Source organism: Copadichromis virginalis, linkage group LG16, assembly GCF_057382275.1.
Source record: "Copadichromis virginalis isolate Kocher_CV1m ecotype Utaka linkage group LG16, C_Virginalis_male_GT1.1, whole genome shotgun sequence".
Taxonomy (NCBI): domain Eukaryota; kingdom Metazoa; phylum Chordata; class Actinopteri; order Cichliformes; family Cichlidae; genus Copadichromis; species Copadichromis virginalis.
This window is the reverse complement of record NC_140633.1, coordinates 2,425,377-2,441,837: the sequence shown is the minus strand read 5'-3', so window position 1 is coordinate 2,441,837 and position 16,461 is coordinate 2,425,377. Positions and strand designations below refer to the sequence as shown.

Sequence of the window (16,461 nt, the reverse complement as noted above, 5' to 3'; positions counted from 1 at the left end):
CGCTGAATTCGGAGAAATAAACCGTGCGAGGGGAACGATAACGACGACAACAGTCTCCCGATCGTTTACTCTTGCTGTCCTGTGAACAACATTGGCGTGGTGTTACTTGTTTGCTGTTTTCGCGATCGCGTCGCGCACGAGGATATCACCAGATAAACTCGCCACATTTTTAAACATTTTGTTGTTCAACAGCATCAAGACTGACGGAGTGTGTTTGAGATAATCTCACAAGTGTCACAGATGACACATTTGGCGTTTTTTTGCTGGTTTGTCGGTAGGAGCTACTGAAACGTGAAGAAAATATAATCTGATCAAACATTATTCAGCTTTAAATATTGTTCAGCTTTAAAGTTACTGTGCAACTGTGTAATAAAAATGTGTGCTCACGACTTTGGCCTTGAGAGCGATAAGAAGCGATCGCCTCATCCTGCAGGTGGAAGATATCTGCAAGCGAAGAGGCTAGAACACCCAAGGCCGATTTCCTTTTATGGAGTTGTTTTTCTGCTAATGCAGCACTTTCCTCACAACCCCCTCCTGTAAGTTTTAGAGAATATATACCCATCCTTACAGCAAATATTAGGAATCTCCTGATGTGAGCTGTGTTGAGAGGTTGTCTCTGTCACAATAAAAGTTCACTGATTCCCCATCTGCTGCAGGTGTCCGGTTGTCTTCATTCTCCGCCAGCCTGGTTAAGTCAATTCCTCCTTAACATCTAAAAGAACCTATTTAATGAAGGAAGACGGGTTCACTTTGTGTTTAATATTATTCTATTGCTGTTGTTGTTTTTTTTATATCCTTCAATTGGCGTCACGAACAGGATCCGCTCCAGGCCAAACTGGAACGGATGGGAGGACATCGGCAGTGGTCTGAGTGAACGGAGTTTGGACAAAAGCTGTGTGCACACAAAAACAAGGTAAGCAGACCTTTTATTTCTGCTATATTGAACATTATAAAAATACTTAGTGTCCAAACTCCTAGTAATTCATAACCAAAATTGTCTGGCTTACTTAAGGCTTGTTGAGAATCAGACAAGTGAATAAGAGATAAGTGAATAAGAAATAAGTGAATAAGTGAATAAAGATAAGAGTGAACTGAGGTCTGACCACGGTTGCAGCCGACGGGTTGCTCTCCGGTGTCGGATAAATACCTCAGTGCAGGTCTGGGACCTTGAAAGGGTTTATTAGTAACGCCTTTCTAAACAAATTAAAAGGTTAAAGGCCTTGAGAATATTTTTTAGTAATATTCTCTAAACTACAGAAGGGTTAGGAAGGCCCAGAGGACTTTATTAGAAAAGATCCTCTAAAACTTAAAAAGGAGAAGTACTGGTTGGAGTCCAAAGGAGGGGTCCCTTTGATCAATAGGAGAAAACGGATCTCTTCTTAAAACCCCGATGATTTCAGTGTTTTAAATGTTTTGAGGTTCTGTTTGATATTGGACACACATAAATACACGCTGAATGCTTGCTGTGGAACACTGGGCAGGACAGTTTGGTTCTCCGTTGTTCACAGATTACACAATTAAAGGAACTAGGTTCCTCTTTTGGTTAAAATAATACACCACACATAGAATTTTTTTTTTTACACATTTATTACATACATAAGGAGGGTAATGAGTGACTGCAGGTAATGTATGAAGTGTGAATGAGACGTGTGAACAAGGTGACAACCAACTAGCACCCCTATCAGGAAGCTCTAGGCAAGGTTACCCGCCAGACTCCGGTTTGGTAGAAGCTTGGTAACACCTGAAGGGATATTTCAGTGCTGACTCACCTTTAAAGCAGCGCCCCAGCTGTTAGTGCCTAACAGAGGCAGAAACCCAGCTGGCCCAAATTCTCCTTTAAAATCAATAAAAGAACACTCCTCCATTGACAGTAAAATGGATGGAGAATTAGATCGAGAAACTAATGATGATGGTTGGGGTCCCGGTGTTATTCTTAGCACATTGGGAGAACAATTAACATGTGTTGAGACAGTCATCAACTCCACACACCAGCCTAAAGAAGCAAAAAAGCAGAAAGAGTCATTGAGGAAAACAGCTGAAAGGTTAATGAAAGAAAAGGGAAAGGACGAGGGGAGTAGTGGTAATTGGGGAATAATTTGGCAGAATAAGGCTATGCAGGCAAAAGAGAAAGAGGAAGAAGCCAACTCAGCAGCAGCAGGTGCAGGTGTGATGAGCGGGATGAGACACAGAAAGGAAGCAGATAAGCACGCAGGCCGCAAAGCTAAATTTAATCACTGGGTGTGTTTATGGGAAACTGCAAAACCACACATGAAGAAAAATAGGTCTCAGCCACCTCCCTATTCTGCCTCAACTCCTCCCTCAGCAGGCATATATCCGGTACTTAATATCTCTGGTGGAATAATGACTATTGGAGAAGAACCGCCCGTAGCTCCAACTCCCATAGATACCAAGCATTTTTGCCCAGGAAGCTCCTCTCTGTCGGCGACACCCTCAGCTAGTAGTAGAGCCCCCTCTTCCATGTCCCATTGTTTTGGAACCGGATCTGAGGGCCTAACTGACCCATTTGCGAGCGCACCATTTGCGGTTCGAATGAACAGACAGGAACCCACTGAACAACAATTAACTGATCTAGAAGCAGCATTACGCAGCTGCTTAAATGAACATAGGTCAGTGGTCCAGGTGAATAATCGTGTTGCGTCAGCCCCTCTTTCCCGGTCCAACCCCTTTGCCAGCACTCCTGTCGCTGTTAAGGGAGATCTGACCGCTACTGCAAAAACTGAGCCTGGCACTTCACCAAATGTCACAGTTACCATGTCTTTGGTGGGCCGTCAGGATCCGGAAACACAGATGAGTTTAGCCCACGTTTTTGCTGACACTGCTACCCCACCAGGCGGGGAAGAAACTGAGGATACTGATGATGAACTCAGTCACCTTAACAATACACCCCCCTCTACCCCTCCCAGTTTAGGATATCAGACTAGATCTAAGGGCCCTGTGCCTCAGCCTCCAGGCATGTTTCCCCTGGTCCAGACTAAAGCGCAACGTAGACCAGTGTATCAACCTTATTCATTCGGAGATGTCCAGGCCCTAGTGGACAAACTCCCTGACATAATGGAGGGAGGGAATGCCTGGTTGGCTGGTTTGGATAAATACACAGCTGGACAGGACCTCGCACTGGGAGATTTTAGAGCTATTATAACTAGGTGCACATCCCGATCTCAGGCAGCGGACCTGGAACAAAATGCGGGTACTACCACGCATGAGAACGAGGTGCCACTAATGCAGGCCTTGAGGTTTATTGGACCGGCCCTGCGCAAACAATTCCCACCCAAAAATCAAGGCACCTTACAGAAATTTAAATGGGAGGGAAAGCAAAATCCCACCCATTATCTAAATCAGGCTGTTGAAGACTGGGTGAACCATACAGGTCATCACCCCAGTAGGACTTGTTCACAGAGCATGTGGTTTAGAAGGGCGGTGCTGAGGGGCATTCCGGAGTCAGTAAGCCAGAAAATGGAGGATAATCCTGATTTGCAGGACTGTGACTTTGCAATCTGGAAGAAACATTTGATTTTTAATCTTAACAAAGTGCAGATTAAGTCTGATGATAAAGCGGAGAGCGTCGAAGATTTACAGTTGCAACTGTTGAAGGTTCAGCTGCAGAAAGCTAAAAACGACCTGGGTGGAAAAGGTGACAAGCCTAAAAAGCAGCTTGTGGCCGCTGCGGCTCCCCCTCCTGGTCCAGTTGCCCCTGATTTGTATCCGAACCCATGGCCAACTGATCCACAGCCCCCCCCAGTATGGTGCTTATCACTCCCCGGCCCCTTATGGGCAGAGAGGTTCCCCATTTGGAGGAAACAGAGGTGGTTTCAGGGGAAGAGGTCAGATGGGAGGTGGTAGGGGAGGCCAGATGTATGTTTGTTTCCGGTGTGGACAACCTGGACACTGGGCTAAAGCGTGCCCTTTGAACCCGGCTGCTGGAAGAGGCAGGGGAGCCCGTGGTGGGCCCTATCAGCATCCTGGCCACAGAGGTGGACCTCGTGGTGCTTTAGTTGAAGTGCCCCCGGCCCCACAGATGCCTGTGATGGGGTGGGAGTACTACGAGGGTGGTCCCCAGCTATAGGACACCCCACAGACTGCCCAGGACAGTGAAGGGACAACGGCGGACCCTATGCTGTCCATAACTGTAGATAAAAGAAGAAGCAGCTTTTTAGTGGACACTGGAGCTACGTACTCCACCATTAAGGATGTTGCTCGTGAAAGACTTACTGACAGAGTGATTACAGTGGTGGGCATATCTGGGGAACCTAAAACTCTGCCTTACACCGTGCCCCTCCCCACAACGGTTGGAGATCAGACTTTGTTACACAGCTATGTTTGTTCAAAACAGGCGCCTGTGAATTTACTGGGAAGAGACTTGTTGATTAAATTAGGAGCCACAATACTCTGCTCTTCACAAGGCCTAACTGTGACTCTCCCTACTGGGGTTGTGCTTCCCTGTTCTAATGGGCCAGAGGGAGGTGGTCAGTTTCTGCTGCAACCCTCCTCCTGTTTGGCGGACTCTGCTGACATCTACTGGGCATTATTGGAAGTTGAAACACCTGCTGAACCAGGAGTTTGTACTGCTTTTCAGCAATGGCGGCCGTGGCTCTCACTCCTACATCCTTATGTCCCTCCCCCTGACCCACCTCATGTTACACTGTTTTATGACAGGCATGACACCACCTGGTACCAGCACATGTTCCAAGAGCAGTGTGAGGGGCGGGCTTGGTCTTTGAACATGTCGTGCATTTTTGCGGCACCGGAGGGAGTGGCAGCAGCGGTTACTTTTACAACAGATCAATTACAGTGGTACATGATGTCTGATGAGGCAGCTCCCCATGTGTCACTGGCCTTACATCCTGGACACCAGGCTAAGGAGCTGGGTGGAATGGTTAAACGTTCCCTTGCGGCCACTGACTGGACACCTACAAAACTCCCACAGGTTTTGTTTTCTCCATCTACCAACACATACCAAATTTTAAATGATTGCTTTAATTCCTCAACACTGCAACATAGAGTGGTCAGCGGGTCACATGGCAGAGAACACACAGACCACTGTGATGCTGCGCCTTTACTCGACTCTCTTCCAGATTGTTTGTGGTCCCATGGACCCACAGATGTAGGTTTAGTTGATGTGGAGCCAGTCTCTTTTCAACTGTCATCTGCTACCCCTTTGTGGCAGCCTCAGTACCCACACAGACCGGAGGCTGAGGCTGGGATTGCAGAAACAATTTCTGGTTTGGTCACTGCCGGTGTCTTGGAGCCCTCCTGCTCTAAGTGGAACACGCCCATCCTACCCGTTGAGAAAAAAGGCACGGGGAAGTTCAGAATGGCACATGATTTGAGAAGGATTAATGCCTTACTTGGCACTCCTACTTTGCCTGTGCCTAATCCTTATGTTGCCTTGACCAACCTCCCACCATCTCATGCCTGGTTCACCTGCATTGACTTGGCTAATGCCTTTTTCTGCCTCCCACTTCGTGAGTCACTGCGTGACATTTTCTCATTTACATTTAGAGGCCGACAATGGCGTTACACTCGCTTACCACAGGGATTTGCCCTCTCCCCAGGACTGTTTAATCAGTGTTTGAAAGAACTTTTACAAACCTGCCCACTACCATCTGACTGTATGTTAATACAATATGTGGATGACCTTTTGCTGTCTGCTCCCACGGCTGACATCTGTTTGGAGGCCACCAGAGTGGTACTTCACCACCTGGCCAACACAGGTTTTAAAGTGAGCAAAAACAAACTACAGATTGCAAGAAAACAGGTTTCTTTTCTAGGCCGCATGGTCTCACAGTCCGGTATTTCCTTGTCCCCAGAACACAGGAACTCCATTTTGCACCATCCAAAACCTCTAACTGTAAAAGACATGTTGTCATTTTTGGGCCTGACTGGTTACAGCAGGACCTATGTCCCAGACTATGTTGGCCTTACTTCCCCTTTGCGCGCTTTGGTAAATGAACAAGGCATGAGAAACCTCTCTGCTCCCCTCTCATGGACTACAGAAACAGAACAGGCGTTTATAAAGTTAAAACAACAGCTTTCTGTCGCCTCTGACCTTGCTGTGCCAGATTATGCTTTGCCTTTTCATCTTGATGTTTCTGGAACTGGAACCCATATCAATGGTATCCTGTTCCAGAAAAAAGGGGGAGAGAGAAAAGTGTTGACATATGTAAGCGTAATGCTTGACAACACTGAAAAACGCCACCCACCGTGCACACAACACGTTTCTGGACTTGCAAAAATCATTCAGAAAACAGCACACATAGTGATGAACCACCCACTAAAAATTTTGACATCACACAGTGTGGTGGCCTACGTCTCCTCACAGGCCTTCACACTCACTTCACTCAGGCAGAGACGCCTCAGTACCATTTTGGAAGCACCACACATCACCTACTCACATGAAGGCATAAACATGGCTGATCACATGGGATCGGGGGAACCACATATGTGTGAAGAGGTTGTGCAGGTACAGGAGAAAATCAGGCCAGATTTGCAGGCAGAACCTCTAATGGATGCAGAAAAAGATTGGTTCACAGATGGATGTTGTTTCAGAACTGAAAGTGGAATGTTGAAGGCTGCATGGGCAATAGTGGAACAGACAGACATGAGATGGAAAACAGTGAAAGCAGAGCAGTTGACAGGACAACAGTCTGCACAGAGAGCTGAACTGAGAGCGGTGATTGAAGCCTTAAGGATGGGAAAGGGACAGAAAGTGAATATATACAGTGATTCAGCTTATGCTGTGGGAGCAGTGCATGTGGAGCTCAAGCAGTGGCTAAGAGCTGGTTTTTTGACAGCCAGCGGAAAGCCTATTAAACATGAGATGGAAATGAGGGAATTAGCGGAAGCACTGTTGTTACCTGTTAAGGTGGCAGTGGTAAAATGCAAAGGACACAGTGCCGGATTGGATTTAGTGGCATTAGGTAACAAACAGGCCGACTTAGTAGCGAAGCAGACAGCTGGTTACTTACCCTCCCTGATTATGGTAATGGACCCAGAAGCCACACCCCCTCCAGAAAGACCACCCATACAACTAGGCCTAGCCACAATCAGAGAGTTACAGGACAAAGCCAGCCCCCAGGAAAAATCATTATGGGTAACAAGAGGGGCCACAAACACAGATGTCTGGCGTGGCCCAGATGGAAGGCCCATTCTACCGCCAGGGGTCAGACAGACAGCAATGGAAGAGGCACATGGAGTGGGGCATGTGGGACCTGCACAAATGATGAGGAACTTAGCTGGCTGGTGGCACCCTTATCTAAAAGACATGACAAAATACATGGTTAAAACCTGTAAGGAGTGCAACCAATTTGGAATCAAGCCCGCCTTCAAGCCAATAGCAGGGTACTTCCCCATCCCACTTTGCCCAGGGAAAGAAATAATCATTGATTACACAGACATGGTGGACAGAGTGGGTGGTTACAGGTACCTGCTGGTGGCTGTGGATGCATTTTCAGGTTGGCCAGAAGCCTGGCCGACAGCAAGTGAAAACAGTAGAACTGTGGTGAAGTGTCTGATTAATCATTATATACCACAGCATGGGTTTCCCGAGGTCATAAGGTCGGACAATGGTTCACATTTCAGGAACCACGATCTGCAGAGGGTTGAAGCCGCATTAGGTTTGAAACATAAGTTTGGCTCAGTTTACCACCCCCAGTCCCAGGGGAAAGTGGAAAGGATGAATCAAACTCTAAAAACTAAATTGGCTAAAATCTGTGCACAGACCAAATTAGATTGGGTTAAGGCATTGCCTCTTGCATTAATGTCCATAAGATGCTCAGTAAATCAAACCTCTGGTTACACTCCATTTGAGTTGGAGCATGGCAGGCCTTTTCCTGGCCCCTCCTCTCGCCTGTTAATGTCGGATGAAGCTGATTCAGACCTCGATCCGAGGACATATTATAACATGCTCCGCAGTTTTGTTGCCCAGTATTCCTCACAGGTCGCTGAAAGAAACCAGCAAGAGCTGAAAGAGGCGGCTACACCTGGAATGGACTACGTCCTCCTGAAAGTCACAAAGAGAAAGTGGGCTGAGCCTCGCTGGACAGGCCCTTACCGCATAACAGAGCGGACCTCCCACGCTGTCAGGCTCGAAGGTAAAGGTGACACCTGGTTTCATTACACACAGTGCGCTGCTGCCACCGAACCAGGAAGAACCTTGAGAGAGGTGCAGAAGGACCTGTCAGAAGGAGCTGCAACAGCATCACCAACCACTTGAGGGAGCCAAAGCTCAACCTACAAGCCGGCTGGTTACAAAAGGGGGTGTTCTTCATACTGAACTAAACATTTTTTTATTTTTAACATCTTTTATGACTTTGCTTTTATATTGGCTTGAGTTTTTAAGATTTACATTTTACATTGCAATAGTTTTAACCGCTGAAAGCTCATTTAAAGTTGTGTCACTGATACTTTTTGTTGCTCTTTAACTCCTAGAACACGCCCTTGGCGAGGTGGGGGGAACTGGACCACCTTTCTCTGCCCCATCATCCTCTATTAGAAGACACCCAAGCTAAGTAAACATGTCTTGGCCCTTTCCCCCTGAAATGACAGGCAGGCAAAGATGTTGCGTCTTTGTTTGCTTCCTGGCCCTGGGTCTCATTCCCATTGGCATAATCCTGATCTGTGAAGGGCCCCCGACACTTCTGACACCTTCAAGTTCAAAAGCTTCGCCCCCTTCTGACAGTCCCAATCTGACAAATGTAGCCCCTAGGGTCTTGCCCACCACTTCCTCTCCAGTTTTGCCCACGCCCGATCGATTTAGAAAGAAACGAGACACGGTTACCTCCTGTACCCCAAGTACGACTAGAATGATTACTCTCTGTGTCCCCAACAATAAAAGTTGGGTAGTCGAAATAGATTTCGCTAGCTTCCCAGTCACTCCCGTCACCAAAGACCAAGGGGGGGATCTTTTTAACCTTGCAGTACATCTCTCCTCCTCAGTGTGGTATATAACCCTGGGAGGTTGGCATCAGTGGAAGTGGTCCAGTTTAGTGTCAGAAACGGACCTCGATTGGTCCAAGCACTCTAGGGGTCAGGCTTTGCACTGGAGAAACCAAAATATGCTCAGAATAGCAAAAAAACCGGATCTTTCAGGCTTAATTTTTACCCTAAAGGATCTGGCCTTGACCTCCTGTCAACAATTTATACTTGCCCCTTGGACTGATCGCACCGCCCTGTATTGGCAAATGGAAATATGCCCTAGCGTTGGTGCAGCTCCAAGCTCTGTAGTTAAAGATGATAACCCCACCTTTAATGGCCCTCCGGTGACATATACAAACGGGGGGAGAAACGGCCGAATACGCATTGTAGACACAAATAAAATGTCTAAAGATGACCTCTTCCAAATTCTAACCGGTATTTCTGGAGCAACAAACAACTGGTTACTACTAGCTGAACAAGCTGCTGACAAGACGGCTTCCGACTGCATAGTTTGTATGGGAGCCCGCCCCACTTTAAGAGTTGTACCGGCGCCAGTCAATAGTGCATGCCTCCTGCATCTTATGAACAATACAAAACGAGGTCATTGCTCATATCTGGAAAACCACTTTCCTAAAACTCAACGCTCGGTCTCTAATAAACCACCTTTCTTTTCATCAGATGTAGCTGTGAACAATTTCACTTGTATTAACCTGACTGGCAATGCAGTAAAACTAGGTAGCTTGAACTCTTCTTGGTGCACTGAGATGACGGTTATGAAACCAAACTTCCGACCTACGGCTAGGGCTGATTTGTGGTGGTGGTGTGGCAAAAACAAGTTATATGATGGTTTCCCTCGGGATGCGTCAGGTCTTTGCGCTCTCATAACTCTTATTTTACCTGTTTTAGTCACTCCAGTAGATCTCTCTATAGAAGTACACGAAGTTGGCCTCCCATCCTCCTCTGAACGCCGCTCTAAACGTTCTCTAATCCCAGGTTCAGCTCATAATCCAACCTATATTGATGCTGTAGGTATACCCCGTGGGGTCCCCGATGAATATAAACTGCGAGACCAGGTTAAAGCAGGATGGGCCTCGATACTTTGGATGGTTGAAATAAATGCGAATGTAGACAGAATTAACTACATTCACTTTAATGTGCAACTGTTGGCTAATTACACTCGAGATGGTTTTGAAGCTGTGCATGCACAGTTATCTGCCACTTCCCTAATGGCTTTCCAAAACAGGGTCGCAACGGATTTTCTCCTCGCAGAAAGAGGCGGAGTCTGCAGCCTTTTTGGTCAGGAGTGCTGTACCTATATCCCCAATAACACAGCTCCTGATGGTTCCCTCACTAAAGCTATTACTGGTCTCACAGCTCTTACTGTTAAAATGAAGGAACACTCGGGCGTTGATACTGCCATGTGGGACTCTTGGCTTAACATGTTTGGCAAATATAAGGCCCTTGTAGCTTCCATCCTAGTTTCCATCTCAGTTTTTGTTGCTATCCTAGTCACCTGCGGTTGCTGTTGTATTCCATGCATTCGATCCCTCTTCCAGAGACTGATTGTTACAGCTTTCACTCCTGAGGATAAGGATCTCGCCCGGCAGATGCCTTTATTGGCTAGTCAACTTCCCACCTCCTCGCCAACGGATGATGAAAACTCTGATCGTGAGGGTGACGACCATTATCGTCTTTCTCTTGTTTAAATTCTTCTAGAATGGTTGTTTCTCTGTGGTGTTTTGTATTAGGTTTGTTATTAATTGTTTCCCTCACCCACTTCCTCTTGAAGGATATATCTGGTTGAACTGTGTCTGGTCGGGTTGTGAGGGTTAAGCGATGTTCTCAGGGTCTCCGGACTTAAGCCTGAGCGAATGTGTACTCCCACCACTGGATATAAATTGTTTTTTTTCCACACCCCTTCCTCACGTTTTACCATATTCACTTTTGAATGTCCCTAGCAGTTACCGTTCTGGATTTATTTTACGGTTGATTTATTCTTTCACATTTTCACGTTTATATCTCTCATTATTATAGTATACTCTGTACTCTCCACATTTTTATCATTACTTATGCTTTTTGGTTGCTGAGTTACAGGAACTGTTAATTTTGTGTCACTACCCTGGTTGCACTGACTCGTTGTATCCTTTTGTGCAGGACGGCTGTTACTGCTTTCATCGGGAACCGAGACTGCTTGCAGCCGACCCCTGGGCAGGGTGGTGCCTGGACTCTTTTCTCCTCATCTGCAATGACAGATAAAGACAAATGATAAGACCCGAGGAGTTTTTCGAGCCAGGCTTCGACACGTCTCTGTGTTCCTTTGAATGTTACTTATTTTTGTGTGTTGACCCATTTAAGATGGGTCAAAAGGGGGATTTGAAGAAAATATAATCTGATCAAACATTATTCAGCTTTAAATATTGTTCAGCTTTAAAGTTACTGTGCAACTGTGTAATAAAAATGTGTGCTCACGACTTTGGCCTTGAGAGCGATAAGAAGCGATCGCCTCATCCTGCAGGTGGAAGATATCTGCAAGCGAAGAGGCTAGAACACCCAAGGCCGATTTCCTTTTATGGAGTTGTTTTTCTGCTAATGCAGCACTTTCCTCACAACCCCCTCCTGTAAGTTTTAGAGAATATATACCCATCCTTACAGCAAATATTAGGAATCTCCTGATGTGAGCTGTGTTGAGAGGTTGTCTCTGTCACAATAAAAGTTCACTGATTCCCCATCTGCTGCAGGTGTCCGGTTGTCTTCATTCTCCGCCAGCCTGGTTAAGTCAATTCCTCCTTAACATCTAAAAGAACCTATTTAATGAAGGAAGACGGGTTCACTTTGTGTTTAATATTATTCTATTGCTGTTGTTGTTTTTTTTATATCCTTCAAACGCAAGACTGCCACACATCTGTTCGACCGACGCCAGTTGATCTAAACGCCAGTAGATCTGGAACACCGGAGGTAAGTCACTGCCACTTTGCTCTCAGCTAATTAAAGTTTGTTCAGATCCCAAGCTGCAATGTGAATACAGCCAAACCGCCGCGTTTTTGTTTGTCATTAAGAGACTCATTCGGGATAAGTTTTGTGGAGGGCGGAGTTCACTAATATACGCTTATGAGTTTTAGCCGAGAACGCAGCTAAAATGCTAGCATGCTAAGTTAGCCTGATTGCTAGCGGCTACTCGCGGCAGTCTTTTTTTAACAGCATGCACTCTTTTTTCCTTCGTCAGGAGAGGTGTACTGGCAGTCGCGTGACACACACAGATCAGACACATATTTCTGTGTTGCAGGTATGGAGATGTTCTTATGTTTTGGAGATGCTGTCTTTCAGTCATTGTTTTTATAAGTACAGTGTTGTACTGCCTGTTAGATGGCGGTTATTAATATAATTGTACTGAAGTATAATGTTTGAACTATAAGTACCAGAATATTGGGTCCTGGTTATTGAATTGTATTTATCTGACTGTTTATTTGTTTTTGAATTATTTTGTTTATTGTTCTTATAAGTTGTTTTTGATGTTTTTTTCAGTGACATATTATTTATTTTGTGCTTTTTGTTTTTGAGAGCTTAAGTTAATGTTTTAAAACAATTTGTTGTATTTGATTCATTATATTATTGTAGTGTTAATGAAGCTGCAGACACAGCTGCTTTCAGCATGGCCGGAGGAGAGGTGTACTGGCAGTCGCGTGACACACACAGATCAGACACATGTTTCTGTGTTGCAGATGTGCAGTAAAGAGCCAAAGACCCAGTACTGTCTCCTGCCTCTTACTTTCACGCCAGAACACAACGCAAGAACAACAGGCGTAACACATGAACGGGTTACACATACTGAGGTGAGTTGTTGAGGATATGTCGAGCTGTTGATAAGCACGGCTGTTTCTGTGCTCTTATATACTGTTAGCCTGTTTTGCTGGCGTTAGTGAAGCTGTTTTCAACTGGATGTAACATTGTTGAACTCTGATGATTAATGAATAAACTCTCGATGTGACGACGTGAGCATGTAATTGTAACCCTGTGTTCATTTAGTCGTTTGATACCGTTTAATATCCAGTACATCTATTGGGTGTTTTATAACATGCCCTGGAATCATTTTAAGTTTTACAATGCCGGTGATTTACGACTCTTTCGCGACAGTCAACTGTGGCGTAAACTCTGGCGGGTCTCAGAGCTAGCTTATGTGAGCCAGCAGTGACATCTATACATGCAGTAGCCTTAAAATACTGATTATTTATTCTCCTGCTAGGTAAGAATTTGTGTTTTATACGTTTATTGTCACATTGTGCGCCATGTTATTGTTTCGGTGAAATGAATTTCTACAATGGCGGACTTAGACAAAATAGTGTTACTGTTAATTTGACTCTCTGCAGTGTTTAAATGCTTACATATACACACACAGTTACTGTCCCGCCACACGTAGGACTCAGTTCTGCTTCTATGCCCCATCTTTGTTTACTCTTTCCCACCCAACAAGTGCATAAATAAGATGTTAAAAACGTCATCATCATATCAAACATGATCGATTTGGGGGGAGTTTGTTTGGCACATGCTGACTGCATCCTAATTATAACCAGAAGAGGAGGCGAGAGCAGAGAACGAGAGTGCAGCAGTTTGGTCAAAGGAACAGGTGAAGAAGAGGTGAGCATCCAAGAGACGAGCAAGAGGACAGTTTCAAAGCAGACATTATGGCACAATAAAAGCTGTAAGAGCAGAGATTCATTCATATCTTTACTATTTTTCTTTAGCTTCTACTCCCGCTGCTTACAATAAATCTGAGATAAAGAACAAACAAGAACAACTCACATGGCATTGATTGTTTAGTTCAGTGTCACTCTGTGATTGTTTGACATTTCATATAAATGTGACTCTAAAATATAGTCAATAATATTAAAAAGTTGCTGTTACTGAGTGAAACTTGAAGGATTATGATAAACTTCAGTTCTTACTGAATCTGTAACATTGCTTTTTTAAAAATTGTTAAATGACTTTTGTGTCACTGTGCACAGTGAAAAGCTCACCTGATGTAGTGGTGAGGCCATGTTCACCACTAGATGGAGACAACCTGGCACAGGTATTTTCTATACACTAAATTTCACACTGAAAAGCCTTGGTGGGAATTGTTGTTTCATAGAAAGTAAAGGAAAACGCTCATACTCTCTCCCGCACTCGATATATGATCCATTGTTGATCTGCACGCAGCTGTTGTCACAAATGTGGCACTCGCTTACGTCACTGTCATGAGACATTCTCGCAAAAAAAAAATCACGGTTTTAGTAACGCAGTGTTCCTACGGGAAAGTAACAGTAATCTAATTACCGTTTTTGCAATAGTAATCCCTTACTTTACTCGTTATTTGGAAAAAAGTAATCGGATTACAGTAACGCGTTACTGCCCATCTCTGGACGTCATCATCCCGTAAGCCAATTAGGTTGTCACTAGGGATGGGTATCGTTTAGGTTAGGTTAGCAGTGCTTAAACAATGGAAAAAACACAAACTTTGTCCAAAAACCTCTCATGTTTAGCTGTTTTCCACTTTTTCTTTTGTCATTTTAGCTTTTTTGGCCAGGATGAAGGGAGCATCTGCCATCAAACAAGAAGACAGCTGCATGTAACTACGACGGTGTTTGCTACTTCACCTTACATGCATTAATGTAATAACGTGGTTAGCCTACTCAACGTAAATTACACACGAACAACATTAAGCTCCTCGCCCAGAGAAGAACGGCTGCTGCTGCATCATCATCCGTCATCATTTCCGCTACACTGGCAGGGCTAGGGGCCAGGACTCTCGTCTTCGGGTTCTTGGGGGATGTTGCTAACTCCGGGTCTGATAACAGGCACCACAGCCGCAGTAGATGTGCTTGGTGTGAGGTCTTGCAGCAAGCTATCAAATATGGTGCATTTCTCGGCTTTTAAAAAAACGCTATGCGTCGCCAGGTTCGTCGTCAGATTCGAGATGTTACCTCCTTTGCACAGTATCACCTTAAAGCACTTGTTGCAGGCTGCTGAGTTTGCATCTTTTGCTGTGAAATACAGCCAGACTTTGACCGCTTCGCCTTGGGCATTTTTAATCTGTAGCTCTGCTCTAAAAGAACGTACGTACCTGGGCCCGCCTACTATCCTCGGAAAGGTAAAATGATTGGCTAGAATCCAAAGTGTATGATATCTCAGGGGAAAAAAAGCACCGAAATAAAGCACCGAAATGTGCGCTGCTTTTCGGTCTGTTTACTACCGTTTATGTCAGAACCAGTACCATAACGGCACCGGATACCGGTACCCATCCCTAGTTGTCACATGACATTTGTGGACCCCGGTATTTTTTTAGTTGGACAATTTATCAGTAAAGTTTCAATCTCTGACATTACCCCTAGACTAGACCGGCTGCACCACACAGACACTGCAAACCTCATCTCTGAAGAAAAACCACAAGAACAACATCCAAAAGAAAGAAAACATACCTTAGAAACATGCCGGGTTAGAGGAGACGGCAGCACTGCAGAGGTGAGGACAGGCATCTGTTTGAAATAGACAAAACAGTAAACATAGTCATACAGACTCAGAGACGCTTTCCATCCAATCTGTCTAAGTTTGAGCTGTTTTACAGTGAAGAATGGGCAAATAATTCAGTCTCTAGATGTGCAAAGCTGGTAGAGACGTACTCCAAAAGACCTGCAGGTGTAACTGGAGCAAAATGTGGCTCTATGAAGAGCAGGGGGTGAATAGAAAAGAATGACACACTTTTCCAAATTTCATTTGCTTAGAATTTTGACAACCATGTATTATTTTCATGCCACTTCACAATTATGTGCTACTTTGTGTTAATCTACCATTGAAACTGTCAATAAAAACATCTTTTGTTTGTGGTTGTAAGGTGACAAAATGTGCACAAGTTCAAGGACTATGAATGCTATTTCAAGGGACTGTAATGTTAAATCACCCCCCATGCACACATCAGTGCACATGCATGTACACATATGCAGAGTTACATTATCAAAGAAGCTAAAAAAACAAGCTCTGCTTTAACTTTTAACTAAAAAAAAGACTGCAAACTTTAGGAACAATATGGAATGAGTGATAATGTCATCATTCCATGAATTGAAAAAATTTGTTTCACCTTAAATCTTTTTTTCTTTTCTTAATTGCAAAAACTGTAAATTTGGCTCAAGGGGACCTGAAAGCCAGGAGACAATTTATTGACTTTGCCCACAATCTTATGAAGAAAAAGATTTCCATTAAATATTAATAGAGCAAAATCTCTCTCTCTTAAGTATTTGCACCTAACCACGTCCTAACCTAGCAGTCATATACAGCTATTAATTAATCCTGCATTTTTTTTGTCAAAGACATTTCTCACCATGAAATTACCCGATTCAAAACATGAACACTGTTAGCCTTTGCAGTAATTTCCATAGCTTAGTACTGCAAAATCAACAGTAAAAAACTCTAAAGGATGTTAGCAGTTTAGTACTGTAATTTGCATGTAATTGTGGGAAAATTCCATGAGATTACACTATTTTTACGGTAACTCACCGT

The 16,461-nt window shown here is 44.5% G+C and overlaps 1 protein-coding gene and 1 long non-coding RNA gene across 3 annotated transcripts; both read left to right on the top strand.

Moving 5' to 3' along the window:
• The first annotated feature begins 608 nt into the window (after positions 1-608).
• LOC146690059 (uncharacterized) lies at positions 609-11,405 on the top strand. Of its 2 annotated transcripts, XM_085434886.1 has the most exons (3): positions 625-688; positions 818-913; positions 8,449-11,405. In XM_085434886.1, exon 3 carries the CDS (start codon positions 8,535-8,537, stop codon positions 10,638-10,640), a length of 2,106 nt encoding a protein of 701 aa, XP_085291012.1. In that variant the 5' UTR covers positions 625-688; positions 818-913; positions 8,449-8,534; the 3' UTR covers positions 10,641-11,405. The 2 variants fall into 2 exon arrangements, with proteins under 2 accessions (XP_085291011.1, XP_085291012.1); XM_085434885.1 differs by having other exon boundaries at positions 609-913.
• Positions 11,406-12,446: 1,041 nt separating this feature from the next.
• Positions 12,447-16,061, top strand: LOC146690058 (uncharacterized). Its single transcript, XR_014915667.1, has 2 exons — positions 12,447-13,999; positions 14,482-16,061. It is a non-coding gene; the product is annotated as an uncharacterized LOC146690058 (long non-coding RNA).
• The last annotated feature ends 400 nt before the right edge of the window (positions 16,062-16,461 follow it).